Below are 19,465 nucleotides of genomic sequence, written 5' to 3' on the forward strand. Positions count from 1 at the left end.
TAAATTTAGTTATTTTCTAAAAAAACTGAAAAATCTGAACAATTCTTCAAATGGTTCATATCAAGCTTTCCAATTGAAAACTAATAAAATTTACTTAAAAAGTTTTTGTGGTTAAAATATTTATTATGATCTTAAGCCGTTGCAAATATTTTTCAAAGTTTATGCCCCCCCCCCCTCCCCCCCTTCAAAATTGGTCCGAAAAATCAGGGGGCAAAAAAAATTTTTTTCCGAAAATTTTCAAAATTATAAAGAAAATAGAAGTCAATTCAACTGAAAACAATCTAAAACGCATTTTTCTGCATTTATAATCAAATTTAGTATTTTAAGGCTGGATTAAAAGTATTTGAATTTTTTTAAATAAAATTCCAGTGTACAGCACCGCAAAAACTTTTTTTTTGCAAAAACAAAAAAATTCGTCAATATTTAGATATTTTGGAAACTGATGATGGCAAAACAACTGGACAGGTGTATAATGTAATTTAAAACACTTTTTTCATTCAAATGTTGAAAACATGGCTCGTAATTTCAATTTTTATAAACTTAAAAAAATATTTGCAACAGCCCTAATTGAAAAATAATATTAGAGAAAATTGATAAATTTCAACAATTTCACGAAATCGTCAAAATTCAATAACCCTATATTAGTAATTGAACAAGGGCATTCACTCGCTTAATTCTACAGTAGTTCTTAAGATTGTTTTTATTCTCAATTACATTTGATAAAATATTTTGAGAAAAATTGTTACAGTTTCACATAAACATAACATTTCACGGGATTCCGCGAAAAAAGCCAAATTTCGCGGATTTCACGCTGTCCGGGAAATCGTGAAATTTCACTAACCCTACTAATATCTCAAGGTTTGAGAGAAATATTTATTTAAAAAAATATGTTGAAATTATTTACTTACAAAAATCGTTTGATCCTCATGTATTTTTTTTATAAAAAATATCGTATGACAGTGTTGCCAGATCAACAAACCTAATATGTCGTGGGTTGTGTGAAATATTTTTTAAAAATGTAAAAAATATTTTCTTACCAAAATCGTTCGGACGCCATGATCCTCACGTGTTTTTTTTAAATAAAAATATTATCGTATGACAGTGTTGCCAGATCATTAAATCTCATGTCTCAAGGTGAGGTGTGCTGTGTGTACTAACATTATTTACAACAATTGTTTTGACGCCATGTTTCTCACGTATTTTTATATCAAAATTAATCGTATGACACACAGGTTTTGAAGATCTGGCAACACTGTCATAGATAATTTTTGATAAAAAATAATTGAGAAAGTAATTTAAACATTTTTTAAAATAAATATTTTACTCAACCCTTGAGACATTAGGTTTGACGATATGGCAACACTGTCATACAATAAATTAGCATAAACAATTCAAAGCGATTTTTGTAAGTAATTTTAACTTTTTTTTTTTACTTTTTTACTAACCCCCTCAAAACTCATGTGATACTTTGTCGGAGAAGCAGTCGATTGGGCGGTCTCTATCACTCAAGTATCGGACTAACATTCCCATCCACTTCCCCGTGACTCTACCACTGGTCGTGGCCGGCGCCGGTATTGATCAGCATGATAGGGGCCTTTGAGAAGTTGCGAAGCGAGGAAAGATAGCTCCCACTTATCTTCCACGGCTCGTGGATGTAACTTCTGGAGGTCCTGGTCAATAACGAAGTAGCAACTGCGGGTGGGCACCTATGCTTATGCTTATGCTTATGCTTAATTTTAACTTTTTTTTTCAAATAAATATCTCACTAACCTCTTCTCAGGTCTTTCAAATATCTCTGAATCAAAGCACAAGAAATATTGAACTACATAAATCTTGTAATTTCACTCCACTCTAGATAACTCATGACAGTATAACTAAATCATTCAATTTTGGGATATTGCAAAAATCTATTAATGTTTTTTTTTTAATTTGTGATACAGAATGATGATTCCGGATTGCATTCTTGGTAAAATGCACATCCATCTCAAGTATTCACTGCTTTCGACAGTTTTGCCATAATTTTAGTTTTTTCTTTTTCTCACACATTTTCTACAGTTTTTTTTAAATAAAGTTAAAACCTTCAATGTCGATCAACAAATTTCAAAATTCTTCAGCAAAATACGTTTATTCCAGAGATGAAACCATGCCACACGCTGCAAGTATCCGGCTCACGTGCTGGCTGATATTCTGCCACCTTCGACGGCGCGGCCGTCATCATCATCAGCATTTGTACCAGCCGGTTGTACTTAAATCTGCATCAAACAAAGTTAATCGCTTCCCGTGTCGAAAGTGTGCTGCCTGCCGACAGCAGTGTGTATTTATTTACACGGTTGAAACCGCTCGTTAACCCTTTCGAGACTTTTGAATTTTAAACAATCTTTTAATTTTTTTGTTTATAAATTTTTAATGATTTTTTTTTGAAAATTCAATATTTCTATGTATCAATTTAATTTAATGGCATTGATATCTTTTAGAAACTATCTGTATAAATTTTGATAATTTTCAAAATTTTATTATTGTATTTTTCTCATCTAATATTAAGATACGAATTTTGTTTAGAAAAATCTGTAGTAATTTATGATTTAAGAATTTTTAAATTATGTAATTTATCGAATCTTTTTTCTGAAATTTTAAATAAGTTTGACTAATTGTTAAAATTAGGCAACCCCCTTCCCCGAAAGGGCTAATGTCCGACGCTGTGACTGACCGGCCTGCAGTGTCTGGGAGGCAGACTTGTCGAGGGCGAGACTGCGTGGGATTTTAATTTTGTTGTTGGTTTTTTTTTTTGTTGGATTAAACTCACGATGACTTTGCTCTGACACTGATGCCGCCGGCGCGTAATGTGTTTATGTGAGTTGTATTTTACCGAGCGAGCGGCGGAGCTTCTTTTTGATTTACAGCCCCCGATTGTATTCAAATGTGCAAAAGCTTTTGGGGCGATTCCGGCGAGAATTTTCCCATCATGGAATGGGCGACGAGAGTTTTAATACAATAATTAAAAAAGTTTTAATTTCGTGCTGAGAAATTCTTACTCTGTTTTGCAATTATTACTTGAAGGTGTTAAAAATGAGACTGGTTCAACCTGAAAAAACCTCCATCAAAGAAGACACAGATTAATTACGAGATAAACCCTGTTTACATTAAGCGATACCAATTTCAGCCAAAAAAACCAAACAATTCACTTCTGACGACTTTTTGTTCGGCCCAAAAGAGATGAAAAGAAGAAAATTGCAGCAATAAAAGTCCTATGACGCAAGAGTGTCACAACAGAGACTCAAAGACTCCCCCGCGAACAATATCAGCCAGCGTTCATCTCGATGCAGTCGCTGCAAACAAGCAAGAGTTTTTTTGTTCACTAAAAATTTTATGCAATTTTTTTTATTATGCTTTTCACTCTACAACTGCGCGAGTTTTGATATGATTTTTTTGCTGTTGTTGCTGTTGTGATGTTTGCTGCACCAAGAAGTGTGTTGAGTATGGCTTCTCTTCTTTCTCTCTCTCTCATTTTTTTTTCACGGTATTCAGCATTTGAATTCGTAACGAATCCGGCGCAATAACATGCGTTTTTTCACGGAACAGTTGAGTGGAGTTGATTTGAGCAATTTTCAGTTGAATGTTTTTATATGTTTAAAAGACGTAGCTGAAAAAAGAAACATTCACGATTTATGATTCTATTGTTAATTTCTTTTTATCACTTTTAATCTAACGTTATTTATTTTTTCGGAGATTTTCTTTTTTTCCGTTCAATTTCGCATTTTTTTCGAGACTTGTTTTTTATTTGGATGAAACTTCGTCCATGCATTCCCGATGTCAAAAGGTTTTTTTCCAAACCAAACTGGTATGGACTTTCCATTTCGAACTGGTATAAGAATATTAAAAAATCCTAATCTTGAGAAGAGATTTTCTGATCGATTTGGTATCTTCGGCAAGGTTATGATCAGGACTTTTCTTACAAAAATAGTTGCAAGTAAAAAAACCAAAATACTTTTTTTTTCATTTTTTTTTATTTTCTTATGTGTTTCAGGGGACTAAAAGACATCATTTACGCAGGAAAAAAAATCCCACACAAAAAACTGAGGGCAAAAATGTTATTTTTGCATTTTTAATCAAATGGACACTTCAGACTTTTAGTAAATTTTGAATTTTGGGACCACAGATCCGACACAGACAAAAAATTTTGGTAAAAAAATATTTTCGTAAATTCATTGATATTTTGATAATTTCGGTAGCAACATAACTGCAATAATGTATGAAGCAATTTTGATGCTTTCACCTTAAAAATTTTGAAAGCTGGACTTTAATTTTTTAAATTAATTGTTTAACCTCTCTTCACTTTGACCAGAGCCGAGGACAAAAACTTTAGATAACATTTGTACCAGCCTAAGAATGGTACAAAATTCAGATTTGAAAAATATGTGCTTTAAAAAATTAAAATAATGTCAATCGTAACTTCTAAAATCATTTTTAGATGCAAAATCAAATCTTCAATCGAAAATTATGCAACAATAATTTTGATGAAGTGCTCAAATTGTAAACATTTTTTGGTATTGTACGATCAGTACCTAGCTGGACTCGGTCGTTGGCAACGACCGACGAAACAAGCGGCGGGCCAAACGCGGGCATAAAAATGTCAAAAACTCCCCCTCCCCCCTCACTTCGTCTCACCATCCAGCTGCAGCTTTGTTGACAAACAAACGGAGCACGCGGTTGCATGATGGCGGCATCGAGCCAGAATTAGGGGTGATCATGTGATTTCAGTTTTGTTTTTTTCAAGAAAAATATTTTTTTCGATTGAATAAAAAAAAATCCGAGCATGTTCAAACAATTATTCCTAATGTTGGAAAAGTGATTTGAAACCAAAATTTTAATCCATTTTTTTTAAAATAAATTGAACTTTTTCACTCCAATTGGGAACCTCTAGGTCTATCCACGACCGTTCTCAATAACCGTGAGAAGATGCCAGAAAATCCAGCTAGCAGAAAATCCACTATAAGATTTTTTGGAAAAAATGTTATTTTTTTTGCATTTAAAAAAAATATGATGGAAAAACTTATCTTTGCATTTCAAAAATAATTCATGGGGAAAAAGTACTCCAGCAAAAATGAAAAAAGAAAATAAAAAATAAAGTTCAAACAATTTTCTACAATTGTTTATTTTTGACTTAGCTGATCGAACTTCTGAGTGCAGATCTGATTCAGTATTATCAAATCAGCCTTTATTTTTGAACATTGATTTTTATGTTAAAAATTTTCACTGCACTTAAAATAAATATAATTTTTAATCAGAATTAAGAGAAATGTTTTGATAGGGCAAATTACACAGTCCACACTCGATTATCCGAAGGCCTCGGAAAAAAAATCATTTTGGATCACAAACTACTCTAAAATCATTTATAATTTCTAAATCCAAGATGGCGGCCAAAATGGCGACGATAAGATATTGAAAAAATGCTTTTTTAACTCAAAAGACAATCAAATATTCCATTTTGATTAAATTGGGGCTTCAGAACTCAAATTTGATGTCTAAAGTTGGAAAATAAAAAAAAGAAAGATAAAGTATATTTTTTTTTTACAATCCTTCGGATAATCGAATCTGGACTGTAAATATTTTGGACATTTTCAAATGTTGGCCTTGCTTTTGAGTAATTTTTTTTTCTAATTTTATAGATTTCTTTAGTGGATACACGGCAATAGCTAGCCCATAAAACAAATTTCATTTTTTGCCACACTTTCAAAACTTCGTATGTTTTCAGTAAAAAAATACACATTCTAGTACTAGCTAAATTTAGAGATCGAAAAAAAAGCTTTTAGCAAAATAATTTGTAAATAAAAATACTTTAAAAAGACCCTCTAAACACGGAAAAATGTGCATAAACAGAACCACCTTACCATCTCAGTAGAATGCGTAGAAACTGTGCCTATTGGCGGGCTTCGTACAAAAAGTTGGCAAAAATCAATTTTTAAACAATTTTTGACCATCAAATAGAGATCTTTTCTTTTTTAGAAAATTTTGTGTTTGATGATTTTCCTTGTATCAAGGGAATTTGCCAATATTTTGAAAAATAGAATATTATTCTGGGGTCAGATTTGGCAGTGTTCTAAACTGATTTCCCCTACTTTTTATGTCAAAATAAGTTCGCAATAATTTTTGTTATGGTCCAGATTATGTTTATATACAAAATGCGAAACACAAATAAAATCGAAAAAGTTACTGGAAAATAATGAAAAACAGCAAGTGGCCAACATAAAATGATAGCAGTTTTTAAAATAGGCTTAAAACTACCCACATCAAACAAAAATAAAACATGATAAATGAATTTAAAAAAATAGATTAGAAATTTGGCAGAAGAGGATTTCATAATGTCAAATTGTCTTTTGTATTAATAAATCTCAATAAACATTGCACTAGTTGTGTTGTATTCTTCAACGACATTTTGTTTCTTTTGAAAAGTGTTTTTTTTAAACCAACAATCAATGTTAAAGTCACTCCAACTCACCATAGGTGTCATTTTCAAAACAAACGCAGTTTCGCCACATGTGTGAGTGCGTGATGAAAGTATCATACCTACATACGTGCATATATGACGGAGGAAGATGGGTGGATGTCAGTAGTACGCACATATACAGCACAACACAACAACACAGTCGGAAATGGTGGCATAAAAAGAAATCATAGCACTTTAGCATCATCACTGACAATAATAAAAAAATAAAGTGTTTTTTTGCCTGCGAGTTCGCCACGGCATGGTTCGTTCATTCCAGCCGGAGATGATTGTGCGGGGACGTGTTTGTGGACCACAGCAATGTTGTGTTTTGCAATTGTTTGAAAAAACCCTTTTTCCAGCAGCCTTGGCACACTTGTTTCTTCGCCAAGATGCTTATATTTAGACGCTTCATTAACTTTCAATCAGTTAATTAAATCGTCAATTTTGAACGTTTGAACGCCTGCAAGGTCCTGAACAAATACGCCATAACTGAATTTATTTATGGTTTATGGTAATCAAAAAGCACTTGAAGCAAATTTGACGACCGACTGGGGGGGTTAACAACATGTCAACAGCCTGCCAATTTGCACAAAAATGCAATAAGCCTCACTTCTAGATGATGGTGTGGTGGGGAGTTCGTTCAGCGCGTTTAACCTTCAAATTGTGCAGACATTCACGTGTTACGGCAAGATAACGGCTTTCGCCGCCCCGCTGCAAATTCGAATTGTTGATACGCACTTGAAGTGGGACTAATTTGGTAATCGATACAGTCTCGATGGCTTGATGAGTGGAGGCGTTTTTTTTTTGGTGAGCGTGATCATGAAACTTGAAAAAAGCCGGAAACTTTAAGCCATGGTTTATTGGATTAAATGGGCAAAAAAGGTTTGGTGTTAATTTTTTTTTTTTTGGTGGGATAAGTCGAATGACGACCGTGACATTGAAAATAGTCGCAAAAACCTACTTAATCCATAATGGTGAGATTTTAGTGCGGAATATCTGTACTGTTGGTACTGTTTGAGGGTGAGTCATTGCGGTTGAAAATGACTACATCAGGACAGGTAAAATGAAGCTTGCCTAACCGAAGCTGGCACTTCCTTATTTGAATGTGGTTCTTGCTTGCTTCAAACTAAATTGGTGAATGACTTCAGTGAGCAAGATGGTATAATTCACGTGTTGTACCGTTGATACGACATTTTAGAATTATTTTCAAAAACATCTGAGAAAAGTAAGAAATACAAATTCAAGGCGTTCAACTCAAGACAAATGTCAGGACGCTCCAATCGTCTTACTTTGCAACAACCTTGTCGAATGGCCCAGATTCACGTGCTGTCCAGTCTATAGTTAGAGCTATCAATTACACAGTAGTTATAGCTCACCGCTGGAACGGAAACAAACTGCAAAGTTTGCGTTTCCTCCGAGTAAATTTACGACTTGCCCTTTTCCAACTCTGCCGCTATTTTGAGTACAAAGTAGTAACTCGGCAGCGTGAAATCCGTCGTAAAATGCTAATCTCACGTTTCAAAAATTGCCAACATCTGGCCGTTCGAGAAGTCACCTTTGAGGATCAAACGCACTTTGTGTTGACTGGGGAGGAGACCTAGAATTATGACTGATTATCGCAGTCCATGTTTGGAGTTCTCTCCAGGGGCATCAATCCAATTCAAATCGCAGATCGCAAAAGGCTACAATTATAAAACGTAGAAAACCTCGACGGAATGAGATTTTTCCAGCCCCCAAGTCTCCGCTTTATAGTCGGACACGCCATGCAAATTGGTGACTCCATTTTGGAGGTGCAGATTGATGCTTGGCTAAGTTTGAACTGAACAAGAGGTCATGCTCTATGGATTTTCGGGGAGGTCACTGCAATTATTGAGAGCAACGCCCAATTTGGTGGCAGCTGAATCGTCTGCCAATTGAAAAGGAAAGAAATTAATTTTATAAATTTACAAATCACCGACCTTCACCCCTGTGTGATCTCGTTTCGCGCGTCGTCACACGAATCTTCCAGTTGATCACGAACTCCGTGCATTCAAAACCAATCAGGCCCGTCTGGCTGTGGCGGCCCAACTGGTTCGTTGGGTATGGTCATGGTCAGTTTCATGATGGAGTGATAATGGGTACGATAAACGAGCGACTCAACACAACTCTCTCTCTCTGCTGGCAAGTCGCGACAACAACGTGATGCCCATTTTTGGACGGAAGTGACCCAGTTGCGTCCGGTTGTGCGGGCACGACATCGCTGGAGATTTATCCGTTTTTTTGCAATCAAGAAATGCAATTTTGCTCAAAGAATATTTCATTGGTGACACGTGGCCTATCCAAACTCTAGAATCAAATCAGCATCGATCGGGGACACAATCACCCGGAAGGGAGTCACCAATCAAGATGAATATTTCATGTTGAACATGGCTCACGTTACAAACATTACTCCCGGGAATCATTTTCCCCCAGACAGTCCTCAGCATCCAATTTACAAATTCGTTCCCCGAAAATCCGAAATATCAAAAAGTGCCTCTGCCTGCCCGATTGATGTAAATTATTCGTCGTAATTGAGTTATTCACCCCCTGCTCTTCCCTCTTAGAAGGGAAATAGGGAGGAAATGCACGTTTTCACTCCCCCCTTGAACACGTGTGTTTTGCCACTCTCGGTGCGTGCGTAAATTTAGCGTTGCAAAGCAAGAGGGGGATGCTGGGCTGATGTTCAAAGAACGCGGGGGCGTCAACATGAGCTTCATTGGAAGTTTGGGGAGGAACATTTCGATTGGGCGTATCGGGAAAAATGCTACTTTATTTTTGTAAAAAGACAATTACTGCCCAATTTTTTTTTTTGAAGATATTTGTTTTTCCCGTGTTTAGCAACTTTTGTTCTACAAAAACTTTACTTCTTATATCTTAGACTTTTCTTGTTTCTTTTTTTTGTATTTTAATTTGCATTTATCTTTTTGTTTCTGATTAGTATGTTTTTGGCTTTTTCTACCACCTCATATCAATACTTTTTTTTTTATCTATTTAGTGTTTTCATGTTCTTACAGCTGCGGCTTTTAAATACGAAAATTTTGGTACCCAAACATGTATAGGTCATCGTTGAAATTTTAAAGTTATCGCAGTTTTAGTGAAAAAAGTTGATTTTTTGCCAATTTCGTCATTCTCCGGTTTTTGCGCGTGGCGCGTCAAAAAACACGAATTTTATTTTAAAAAAATCATATCTCGGAATCCTGTTAATAAACTCCTCCAATTTTTTAGTATGTAACGTAAAAATGTCCGGGAATCCGATAAAAATATTTCCAAACATAGGCTCTTTGGTCCAGATAACGTCAAAACGGCATTTAAAGGTTTCATACGTCCTTTTCATATGTTAGACAATATTTTTGAAAATACTCACTATTTTTCTTTGAAAGGCCAACTTATCACCTTCATTTGCATATAAGACAATTGAAATCGGTTGAAATGGCGAGAAGTTATGATTTTTCAAAAAATGTGGTTTTTGCAAAAATCGACGAAAATGGCAATTTTTCAGACCGTCCTAACGCGGCGTAGGTCACCCTAATAGCCAAACAAAAAAAATACGGGTCTAATTATTTCGGCCAGGGAACTCCCAGAAAAATTTTGACCCCGATCCGAGCACTTTTGTTTTTTTATGCTGTTTGCATGGGGAATTGCTGTATACTATTCAAAATATTAGTAAAAAACACAGAAAAAGTTGACCCTAGAAAAAAATGAAATTTTTAAAGCATTAGCAAACACGGTGTGTTTCGTTGAACAAACCTAAGACAAAAACAATGCAAAACATAGATTATTTCATTAAAAATCATTGTTATCCGAGCATTCGTTGGTGAAGGTTGTCTGAATCAACATGACTCGTCGCGTCCCGGCGCAAAACGCCGGCAATATTGCCCTACCTGCGGCTCAAGCAGGCAAAAAAGTGGGAATTTCCAAAAGGAAGGTTGAGGCCTCAACTGATGGCCAAAAACCGGGAATTTCCAAAAGGAAGGTGCTTTTGGAAGTGACATCGAACAGCAAAAAGACGAAAAAGAGCGACGGTACTGTACCGATGGATGAGGAGGAGGAGAACTCTTCATCGCACGAGGAGCAGCTTTTGAAGAACAACAAGTTTGCTGGACTGCCTGACGAGGACCAGGTAGCGGAAGCAAAGGAGAATGAAGTGAAACAGCGAAAGGAGAAACTGCCTCCTTTTATGTGAGGCAATCAGCAGCAACGATCGACTTTCGTGCGGGGCTGGTTGAACTCATCAAGTCTGGGAAAGTCCAAGGCAACATTCGTCTGTGTCAGGACGGATTTAAGGTGCTGGTGCAATCCAGGCAGCACTATCAACTGGTCAAGGATTACTTGACCGAAAACGAGGCGGAGTACTTTACCCATGATGTCGTCATGGATAAGCCGTACAAAATCGTCGTCAGAGGTCTGTACGACATGCCAGTGGAGGAATTAGCTGCCGAGCTAAAAGTTTTGAAACTGGATGTGTTGGCCGTGCACAAAATGAGCCGACGCAACAAAGACATCAAGTACCGTGACCAGCTCTACCTGCTGCATTTGGCTAAGGGATCGACGACGCTTCCTGAGCTGAAGGCAATCCGAGCGGTTTTCAACATTATCGTGTCGTGGGAGCGATACCGACCAGTGCATCGTGACGTCACACAATGCTTCAACTGCCTGGGCTTCGGGCACGGAGGTAAGAACTGCCACCTGAAGCGTCGTTGCGCCAAATGTGGTACTGATGCGCACATCACATCCCAGTGCATCCAAGATTCGCTGGTGAAGTGCCTCAACTGCAACGGTGAGCACTCGTCAACCGACCGAAAGTGCCCCAAGAGAGCTGAGTTCGTGAAAATTCGGCAGCAAGCATCGACGAAGAATCAGCCTCAGCGTCGTAGAACTCCTCCAGCCCTGGTGGAGCAAAATTTTCCACCTCTTCAACCGCGACGCCAGGTCCCGAACTTGGCACCGTTGCCGTTGGATCCCAGGAAGAGAGCTGAGATGAATCATCCACGGCCGGGTTCCAGCCAGGAGCCGAGACCGCCACCACCGGGCTTCAGCCAGGAGCCAAGACCAACCCAAGAACCAGCAGTTGAGGAAAATGGTAATGATCTTTACACCTCAACCGAACTCCTCAATATTTTCAAACAGATGTCCGCTGCACTGCGTGGATGCAAAACCAAGACCCAGCAGATTGAAGTGCTGACCTCGTTCGTCATCCAGTATGGATCGTAGGTCCCTCAAGCTGCTGAATTGGAACGCTTGCTCCATTAGGAGGAAGAACTTAGAGCTGGTGGATTTTCTTCGCGAGAAGGAGATCGACGTAGCTGCCATCACGGAAACTCATCTGAAGCCCGGTGAAAAAGTTTATCTGCAAAACTACAAGATTGCGACGCAGCTCGACAGGACCACGTCTGGAGGAGGAGGTGTGCTTGTCGCTGTTCATCGTGATCTCAAGCCACGCCGGCTGCCACACTTTAAGCTGGACATCATCGAGGCCGTTGGAGTGGAAATTCCCACTTCGGTTGGCCCAGTACTCTTCATTGCTGCATACTGCCCACGTCAGGTGAATGCCAGAGATGGTTCAGCAGCAAAACTGAAGAGCGATATCCAGAAGCTGACACGGCGGAGCGCAAAGTACATCATCGCTGGTGACCTCAACGCGAAGCATGAAGTTTGGGGCAACAGCAGGAGGAATCGGAACGGAGTGATTCTGCACAACGATCTGCAAAACGGATACTACAACGTTGTGAGTCCGGATCGTCCAACGAGGGTGGCTCGGTCTGGGAATCACTCAATCATCGACTTCTTCATTACCAATATGGCTGAGAACGTGGCTCATCCTGAGGTGTTTGAAGAGTTGAGTTCTGATCACTATCCGGTGGTTGTGGAGGTTGGAGCTTCCGTTACTCCGCAGCGGCAACCAACCCGGAAAGATTACCACAACGTTGACTGGCAGCAGTTTCAGCAAGTGGTAGACAGCAACATCGACTATGATCAACACCCGGAAACTTCTGCTGATATTGATCGTTCGCTGGAGGTGATCCAGCAGGCTATCAACCAAGCAGAGGCTGCCAACGTTCGGGAGGTTCCTGTTAATTTTAAGGTAACTGATATTGACGTAGATACTAAACACTTGATTAGACTTAGGAATGTTTATAGGAGACAATATCAACGGACTGGGGACTATGACAAAAGATTTCAGTTAACAATTTGAACAAAATCATACAAGACCGACTTGACAATATCAGAAATCAAGAATTTTCAAAACATGTAAGCCAGCTTGGGAATTATTCAAAACCATTTTGGAAACTTTCAAAAGTTCTTAAAAACAAACCAAAGCCTATTCCTCCTCTTATTGTTGAGGATTCTCCTTTGATTACATCCGAGGAAAAGGCAAATGCACTTGGGCTTCATTTTGTTAGTTCACATAATCTTGGCGCTTCCATGACCAGCCGTAAAGAAACATCAGTTGCCAATAGTATTTCAACAATCAATGACTCTACCTTTGAATTTCCTGCAGATTCCCATGTTTCTGGTGAGGAAGTCAAAGTTGCAGTTAAACAAATGAAAAATATGAAAGCTCCTGGCTTTGATAACATTTTAATCTAGTGTTGAAAAAACAGAGTGATCAGTTCTTTCAACATCTAGCCAATATTTTCAATAAATGTTTGCAACTTGGTTACTTCCCCACCAATTGGAAGCTGGGCAAAGTCATACCAATTTTGAAGCCTCAAAAGATCCAACATCGCCAACAAGTTATCGTCCCATTAGTCTTTTGAGTAGTCTGTCCAAACTCTTTGAGAAGGTCATCTATTCAAGGCTTTTGGATTTTACCAACGATAATAATATAATTTTGAATGAGCAGTTTGGCTTCCGAAAGGGCATAATACTGCTCATCAGCTTACGAGAGTAACTAAAATCATCAAGCAGAACAAGCTTGAGTCTAAATCAACTGCTATGGCTTTGTTGGATGTTGAGAAGGCTTTTGACAATGTTTGGCATGATGGTTTGATACATAAACTGTATTTATACGGTTTTCCAATGTATCTTATCAAAATTATCCAGCACTATCTTTCGGAGAGATCGTTCAGGGTTTTTCTGAATGGGATTGCTTCTGGATTATTCAACATTGATGCTGGGGTTCCCCAAGGAAGTATTCTTGGCCCACTTCTGTACAATATTTTTACATCTGATTTGCCTACTCTTCCTGGTAATGGTGTGTTGTCACTTTTTGCTGATGACACTGCCGTTATTTATAAGGGTAAAATAACCAGATATTTAGTCGGCCGTCTTCAGAAGGGTCTTGACGTTCTTTCCGAATACTTTGGCGACTGGAAAATTCGCATAAATGCAGCCAAAACTCAAACCATCATTTTTCCACTTTCCAAATCGGCCCGATTTGTCCCAAAGGATGATGTTTTGATTAAAATGAATGATGTTTCAATACCCTGGTCAAAGGAAGTTGTATATTTAGGTCTCATACTTGACTCGAAACTATTGTTTCGACAGCATGTAGATAAAATATTGAACAAGTGCAGCATTCTCATCAGGTGTTTGTATCCTTTAATTAACAGAAAATCAAAGTTATCTTTGAAAAATAAGCTAGCAGTTTACAAACAAATAATTTACCCCGTTATTGAGTATGCAGTACCTGTTTGGGAGTGTTGCGCTAGAACTCATAAATTGAAGCTCCAGCGTGTCCAAAACAAGGTACTCAAAATGGTTTTGAATGTTCCTGGCTGGACTAGATCAAGTGAGGTTCATGAATTAGCAGAAGTAAAAATGTTGGATCAGAAGATTCAAGAAAAATGTTTGAAATTCAGGGAAAAATGTGCTATATCTGAATACCCCTTGATTCAAGGATTGGTTTAGTTTATGGTAAGATTAAGTTAGTTTTAGGTTAGGTTATGTTTTCTTAATTTTTTTTTCCTTCATTGTACCTAGTGTTACAAAAATGATAAATCATATACTTTTAAAGTTATGAATATGAACAGTGTTTAAATCACGAAAAGCAAACTAAAGCTGAAGAGCCACAGCTGACCACTTATTATGTAAACCAAATGTAATTATTATAAGAAAGATTCAATAAAGTATATTTAATTCAAAAAAAAAAAAAAATTTCATTAAAAAAATTGTTTATTACTCAATAGGTTCTAATTTTTTTTTCAATTCTCTGCCATATTGCACCATTACATTTTAAAATATTTTCGAATCAATTACATTGTAGAGAACAGTTTTCTGAACAGGTTCCCTAAAAAAATTATCAGTTTTGGTTCAATATAGGCAGAGATGTGCCCAATTACGTAAAATAAATAGTGACTTTCTCCAAAATTTCAGGATTTAATTAACTTTCAAATGATGAACACCGCCTACTGATATTTTTTTATGATTGTTACAAAACAATTTACATGAACTTTGACAATATTTGATGTTTTGTTTTTGTTTAAACAAAAAATCATCAATACAATCGTCTGAGTAGGCGGTGTTCATCATGTGAAGGGCATTTAAAGCCTATATTGAACCAAAACTGAAAGTTGATAAATTTACCCCAAAAACGGTCGATTTAAAAAAAAATCAGACAGGTACTTTTTGATTTCAAAGCCGAAATTTTTTTTCGACCTTTTTTCCAAGTTGTTCTAAAAATTATGATTTTAAAAAAGGGCAACACTGCCAAATATTTTTTACATTTCCCGATTTTTTTTAATTGGCCCAATAAACTAAATTTAATTTTTTTGCAGGTTCACTGTTCAAAAGTTGTCTTTTTATTTCTCTAAATGAACACATAAAAAATAAAATTTTCAAAAATAATGTTTAACAGTATATCAATGTCTTGTGTTTTTTTTAAGAGTGTACATATGTTTTACCAAATTGACCTATAACTTGGTCGAAGACATCAAAATAAACCATAAAAAGCTGATTTCTGCTAGAATTGTTCTAAAGCTATTTTAAACGGTTAAAAATGTTAGTAATAGTTAGGATTTCCACAAATATTCACAAGTTTTGCAAAGATTTATTTTATTTTTTAAAACGATTTTATGATTTTTTTTTGGGATTTTACATAATTCATAATTTGTTTAAAACAAATTTTATGAGTTTTTTGTTTGCATATATTTCCTAATATTGAAAGGAAAAAACAATGTTTTATTTTAGAAGTATATTTTTTTTGTTCTCATGCAAGCTTGGTTCCAGCAAGCTTGTTTCAAGGTTAAGATTTCATTAACTTTGAGAGAACAAGTTTTTTGATAGAATGCTTGAAACTTTTTTTTTGCATCTTTGTCTTTTTTCTCAAAACTTTTGTAATAGTTCTTCTTCTAGATATGTTTCAATTTCAGACCTTATATTAAATTGTTATTTATAAAACCCCTTTATTTTTTTTGTACCGTGGAAGGCGTGACAGATTGACAAAATTTCAATTTGTATTAACAAATATATTTCAACTGATATATGAATTGTCGTGCACTTACTACACGGAGAAAAATGTGTTTCCAAATTCGTGAACAAGCGTTTATGAAATTGGGAATAACGATCAAATGGTCATATTTCATAGTACAGTCATCCCACATACTCGGAACACCCACAAATTCGGAACACTTTTGTGATAATTTGTCAATAGCATTCCAAAACTAGCTTTTCTATCGACCTCACTATTTTTAGAACCTTCATTTGGACATTATCTTGCTATTTCACTAGTAAAAGTAGTACTGTTTGAACAAAAAACTTCATTCCAAGACTATTTTGTCCAGAGCAGCAAAACACTGCCTCAAAATGGCCTGTTTCATAATTGTGGGATGTTATTGTGCCTCCCACAAATGTGGAACACCTGAATTTAACTGATATTTTCACAAAAAAAAAGTTATCAAACCATGTATAAAACATCACTAAGCTTGAGTTTCATTGATCTCAGTGTGTGAAGTCATTATTTAGTAATAAATATGTACTCCTGGAGAGATCCAAAGTTTGTTTACACTCGTAAGAAAAAAGTGTTCCGAATTTGTGGATTTCAAGGGTCAAAATAATTCTTCAAAAACTTCATATAAAAGTTAAAATTTGCAGATGTTTGATACAGCATTCGAAAGATCACAAGAAAAGCTTTCAAATGAAGGTAAAAGCAAATCATTAGGTTCAATTCTCGATTTGCTATGATTTTTTGAACATTGACCGATCTGGAAACCGTTCCGAATATGTGGGATGACTGTACCACCATCTGGGCCGAATCGGAACACATGCTACAAAGTTGGACGCTCCTGATCTGATTACAGACTCAGAAAATGTATTCCATTTCCCGATTTCAGACTAATCAAATCTAATCAAATACATCGCAGCCAGTCCAAACAGCGCATCTTGGAAGAACATATGGTTAGGTTACGCCCCATGATATTTCTTGTCAACATTGATGTTTGTAGTAGATTCGAAAATCCCCGAGCTGTACTAAACTTCTTAAAGCGGCCAGGCCTACTGCGTTGCATTAACCGCAGAGAGGATTCTGTGAACTGATCACATTTCACAGAATCTACAAGGGAGGGAGGATGCGTGGACATACCGTATCAAACGCTCCGGAGTATTCCATTTCCAGGTTATTATTCTTGAAGATACTTTTCAGATAAATTATTTCAAGATTATGGTATGATGAGCCCTTTTAAAAAGTTACCTCCTCAATCTGCAACAGCAAGGGAGAACTAAACTGCCTCTAGCATCCCATCAGTGAAGGCCGCCACCGCCATCGGAGTGTGGATGAAAGTGACGAGATTTTGTTATCAGACGAAATCGAGAATCGTCGTGCTGTTGCTGCTGACAGACTGTAAATATCGAGGGGGAGGCCATTTTTACTCGTGATTCCAATCCTCAATATATCGGTGGTGGGAACAATTCCTTGTTGACACTGCAAAGCCCTCTCTTTGTAAAGTGTGCGATAAACAACAGAGGGGTTACCCGCAGCAGAGTTCACCCCTTTTTCGCTGGGGATGTTTACGAACAGCGCGTCAACGATAAAAGCGTTTCGTTGGAAACACGTTGTGTGAGTGGGGGCTTAATTTTGGTAGTTGGAATTATTGATCGAACGTGTCGAAGGCGAAAGTTTGGCGGTTTGTTTTCTGTTTTCATTTGGGGAAAGGTCGACGCGTTTGATAAGGTCAATTTGGAGGGGTTTGAACGTTTTTGTTGGTTAAAATATCGTATTTATTTTGCAGAAATAAGATATAATTGTTGTTTCAAAGGGATTTTCAAACGAGACTCAGCTTCTCTGGATCTGGGCTCGGCTCAACACTCTCAGAGTAGTCCAACGACTGGTCATATCCATTCCTGACGGCCACAATGAAGCCGTCCACCATTTTCAGGATCGTTGGATACAGTACTGCAAAAATAGATTTTTTTTTTATTGTTAAATTAAAAGTTCAGCTTATAGTGGCAATTAAGTGTACTTACCAAAAATCGAAGTCAGCGATAGCCCAGTTGCGATGATCACATTTTGCAAATCATCCGGTTTGTCCATGGCGTAGTGAACTCTTACGACTCCTAGAAGTGGAATCAATACTAAGAAGCCCATTTTGAACGCCTTCAGGTAGTCGATGTTTTTCTGTTGAGAAAATAAAATTTGTTTAAAATTGTATACTTCTTTAAAAACTTGAATCATGTTTAACTTACGTTTCTGACTCCATAAAGAAGAAAGGTGTCCAGCGATCCCGACATGTAGTGTAGGCACATGTAGAACGTATTTTTGTAGGTGTAGTCCAGTTCTGAAAATTTAACAAATTATGATGAGTATTATTTATGTTAGTTCAGACTTTTAATACATACCCGGTGTGAAAAATATATCCAAAGCGCAAAAAACTCTATACGCCAAGTCAACGGTGGCATAGACGGAGAGAAGAAATGGAATCGCTCTATGCATGGTGGTCATTTTGCTTGATTTTTGATATACTTCAGTTGGAATAAGTCAATGTCGTGAAAGCTCGAACCAGCTAACTGACTTATCGGACAGAAATATTTGATTTTATATAGTGCAGATGAGTAGCACATATGTTCTACCTATGACTTAAAACCTTCCTAAATACTCAAACCTACTTTAGGTAGTTTGAAGATTTAAAAGGGTCTACCAACAAGATGCATCCTAGATTTTCAATTTAAATTTTTAACTTTCACGAAGTCGTGATAAAAGAGAACAATTGTAAAAAGTTTAATAGTTTCTGTGAAATTTACACAATACTCTCAACGTCACTCCACGTGATTCCATCTACCGTGACATTGACGATTTCACCCCCTCCCCCTTTTTCTGTGTTGCAACTTTCGTTTGGCCTGCATCACCTTTATGTTCTCTCCTGTTGTACCGAGGTGAAGAAAGACGTTGAACAATATATAAAAAAAACTTATGAAAAAGGGCCCCAGGTCACGACATGCACACACAATCTGTACCACCGCATTGTATGCCCGCGGAGAAAACCCGGACCAGGCGTTGTGGGTTTGGGAAGGTTTCTGCCAACGGACGGACATTCCGACATTTGTTTATCAGTTTTTGCTTTGTGTGACTCTTAGTATTTTGAATTTCAAGGTTTTCCAGAAAAAAATCGCGAATTACATCGTTTGTGATGGAACGGTGCACGTTGAATATTCAAGGGTTACCCCCATAACCTTGACTCAAGTTCGTCGATGCACCAGCAAGCTGAATGAAGAAATTTTATTTCTGCCATGTCCTTCCATCATTAAAAGTATGCTCCACAGCAATACCATCTGTTTGAGAATCATTGCCAGGGTGACCACTCAAATTCTATTGTCAAATTCCCGACTTTTTTCCGACCTTTTCAAAAAATCAAATAATAATTGGTATTTAGGCCGTTGCGCATATTTTCCAAAGTTTATTCAATATATCGATATTTTGAAAACTAATGATTGGAAAGCAACTGGACGCATGAAAAATGCATTTTAAAACATTTTTTCATCCAAATGTTGAAACCTAGGCTTGTAATTTCAATTTTATATATATATTTTTAT

At 36.9% G+C, this 19,465-nt stretch overlaps 2 protein-coding genes across 2 annotated transcripts in view; one reads left to right on the top strand and one right to left on the bottom strand.

The window, feature by feature from the left end:
* Positions 1 to 19,465, top strand: part of LOC6034073 (myosin-9) — a 95,458-nt gene that overhangs the window by 59,865 nt on the left and 16,128 nt on the right. The gene's annotated exons all lie outside the window — the stretch shown is intronic.
* LOC119769352 lies at positions 17,701 to 18,305 on the bottom strand. The gene is made up of 4 exons (XM_038261387.1): positions 18,275 to 18,305; positions 18,122 to 18,213; positions 17,903 to 18,053; positions 17,701 to 17,831 (listed from the first exon to the last, which is right to left on the bottom strand). The coding sequence occupies exons 2-4, from the start codon at positions 18,179 to 18,181 to the stop codon at positions 17,701 to 17,703; spliced, it is 342 nt and encodes a 113-aa protein (XP_038117315.1). The 5' UTR covers positions 18,182 to 18,213; positions 18,275 to 18,305.

This window comes from Culex quinquefasciatus, chromosome 3, assembly GCF_015732765.1.
Source record: "Culex quinquefasciatus strain JHB chromosome 3, VPISU_Cqui_1.0_pri_paternal, whole genome shotgun sequence".
Classification (NCBI taxonomy): Eukaryota; Metazoa; Arthropoda; class Insecta; order Diptera; family Culicidae; genus Culex; species Culex quinquefasciatus.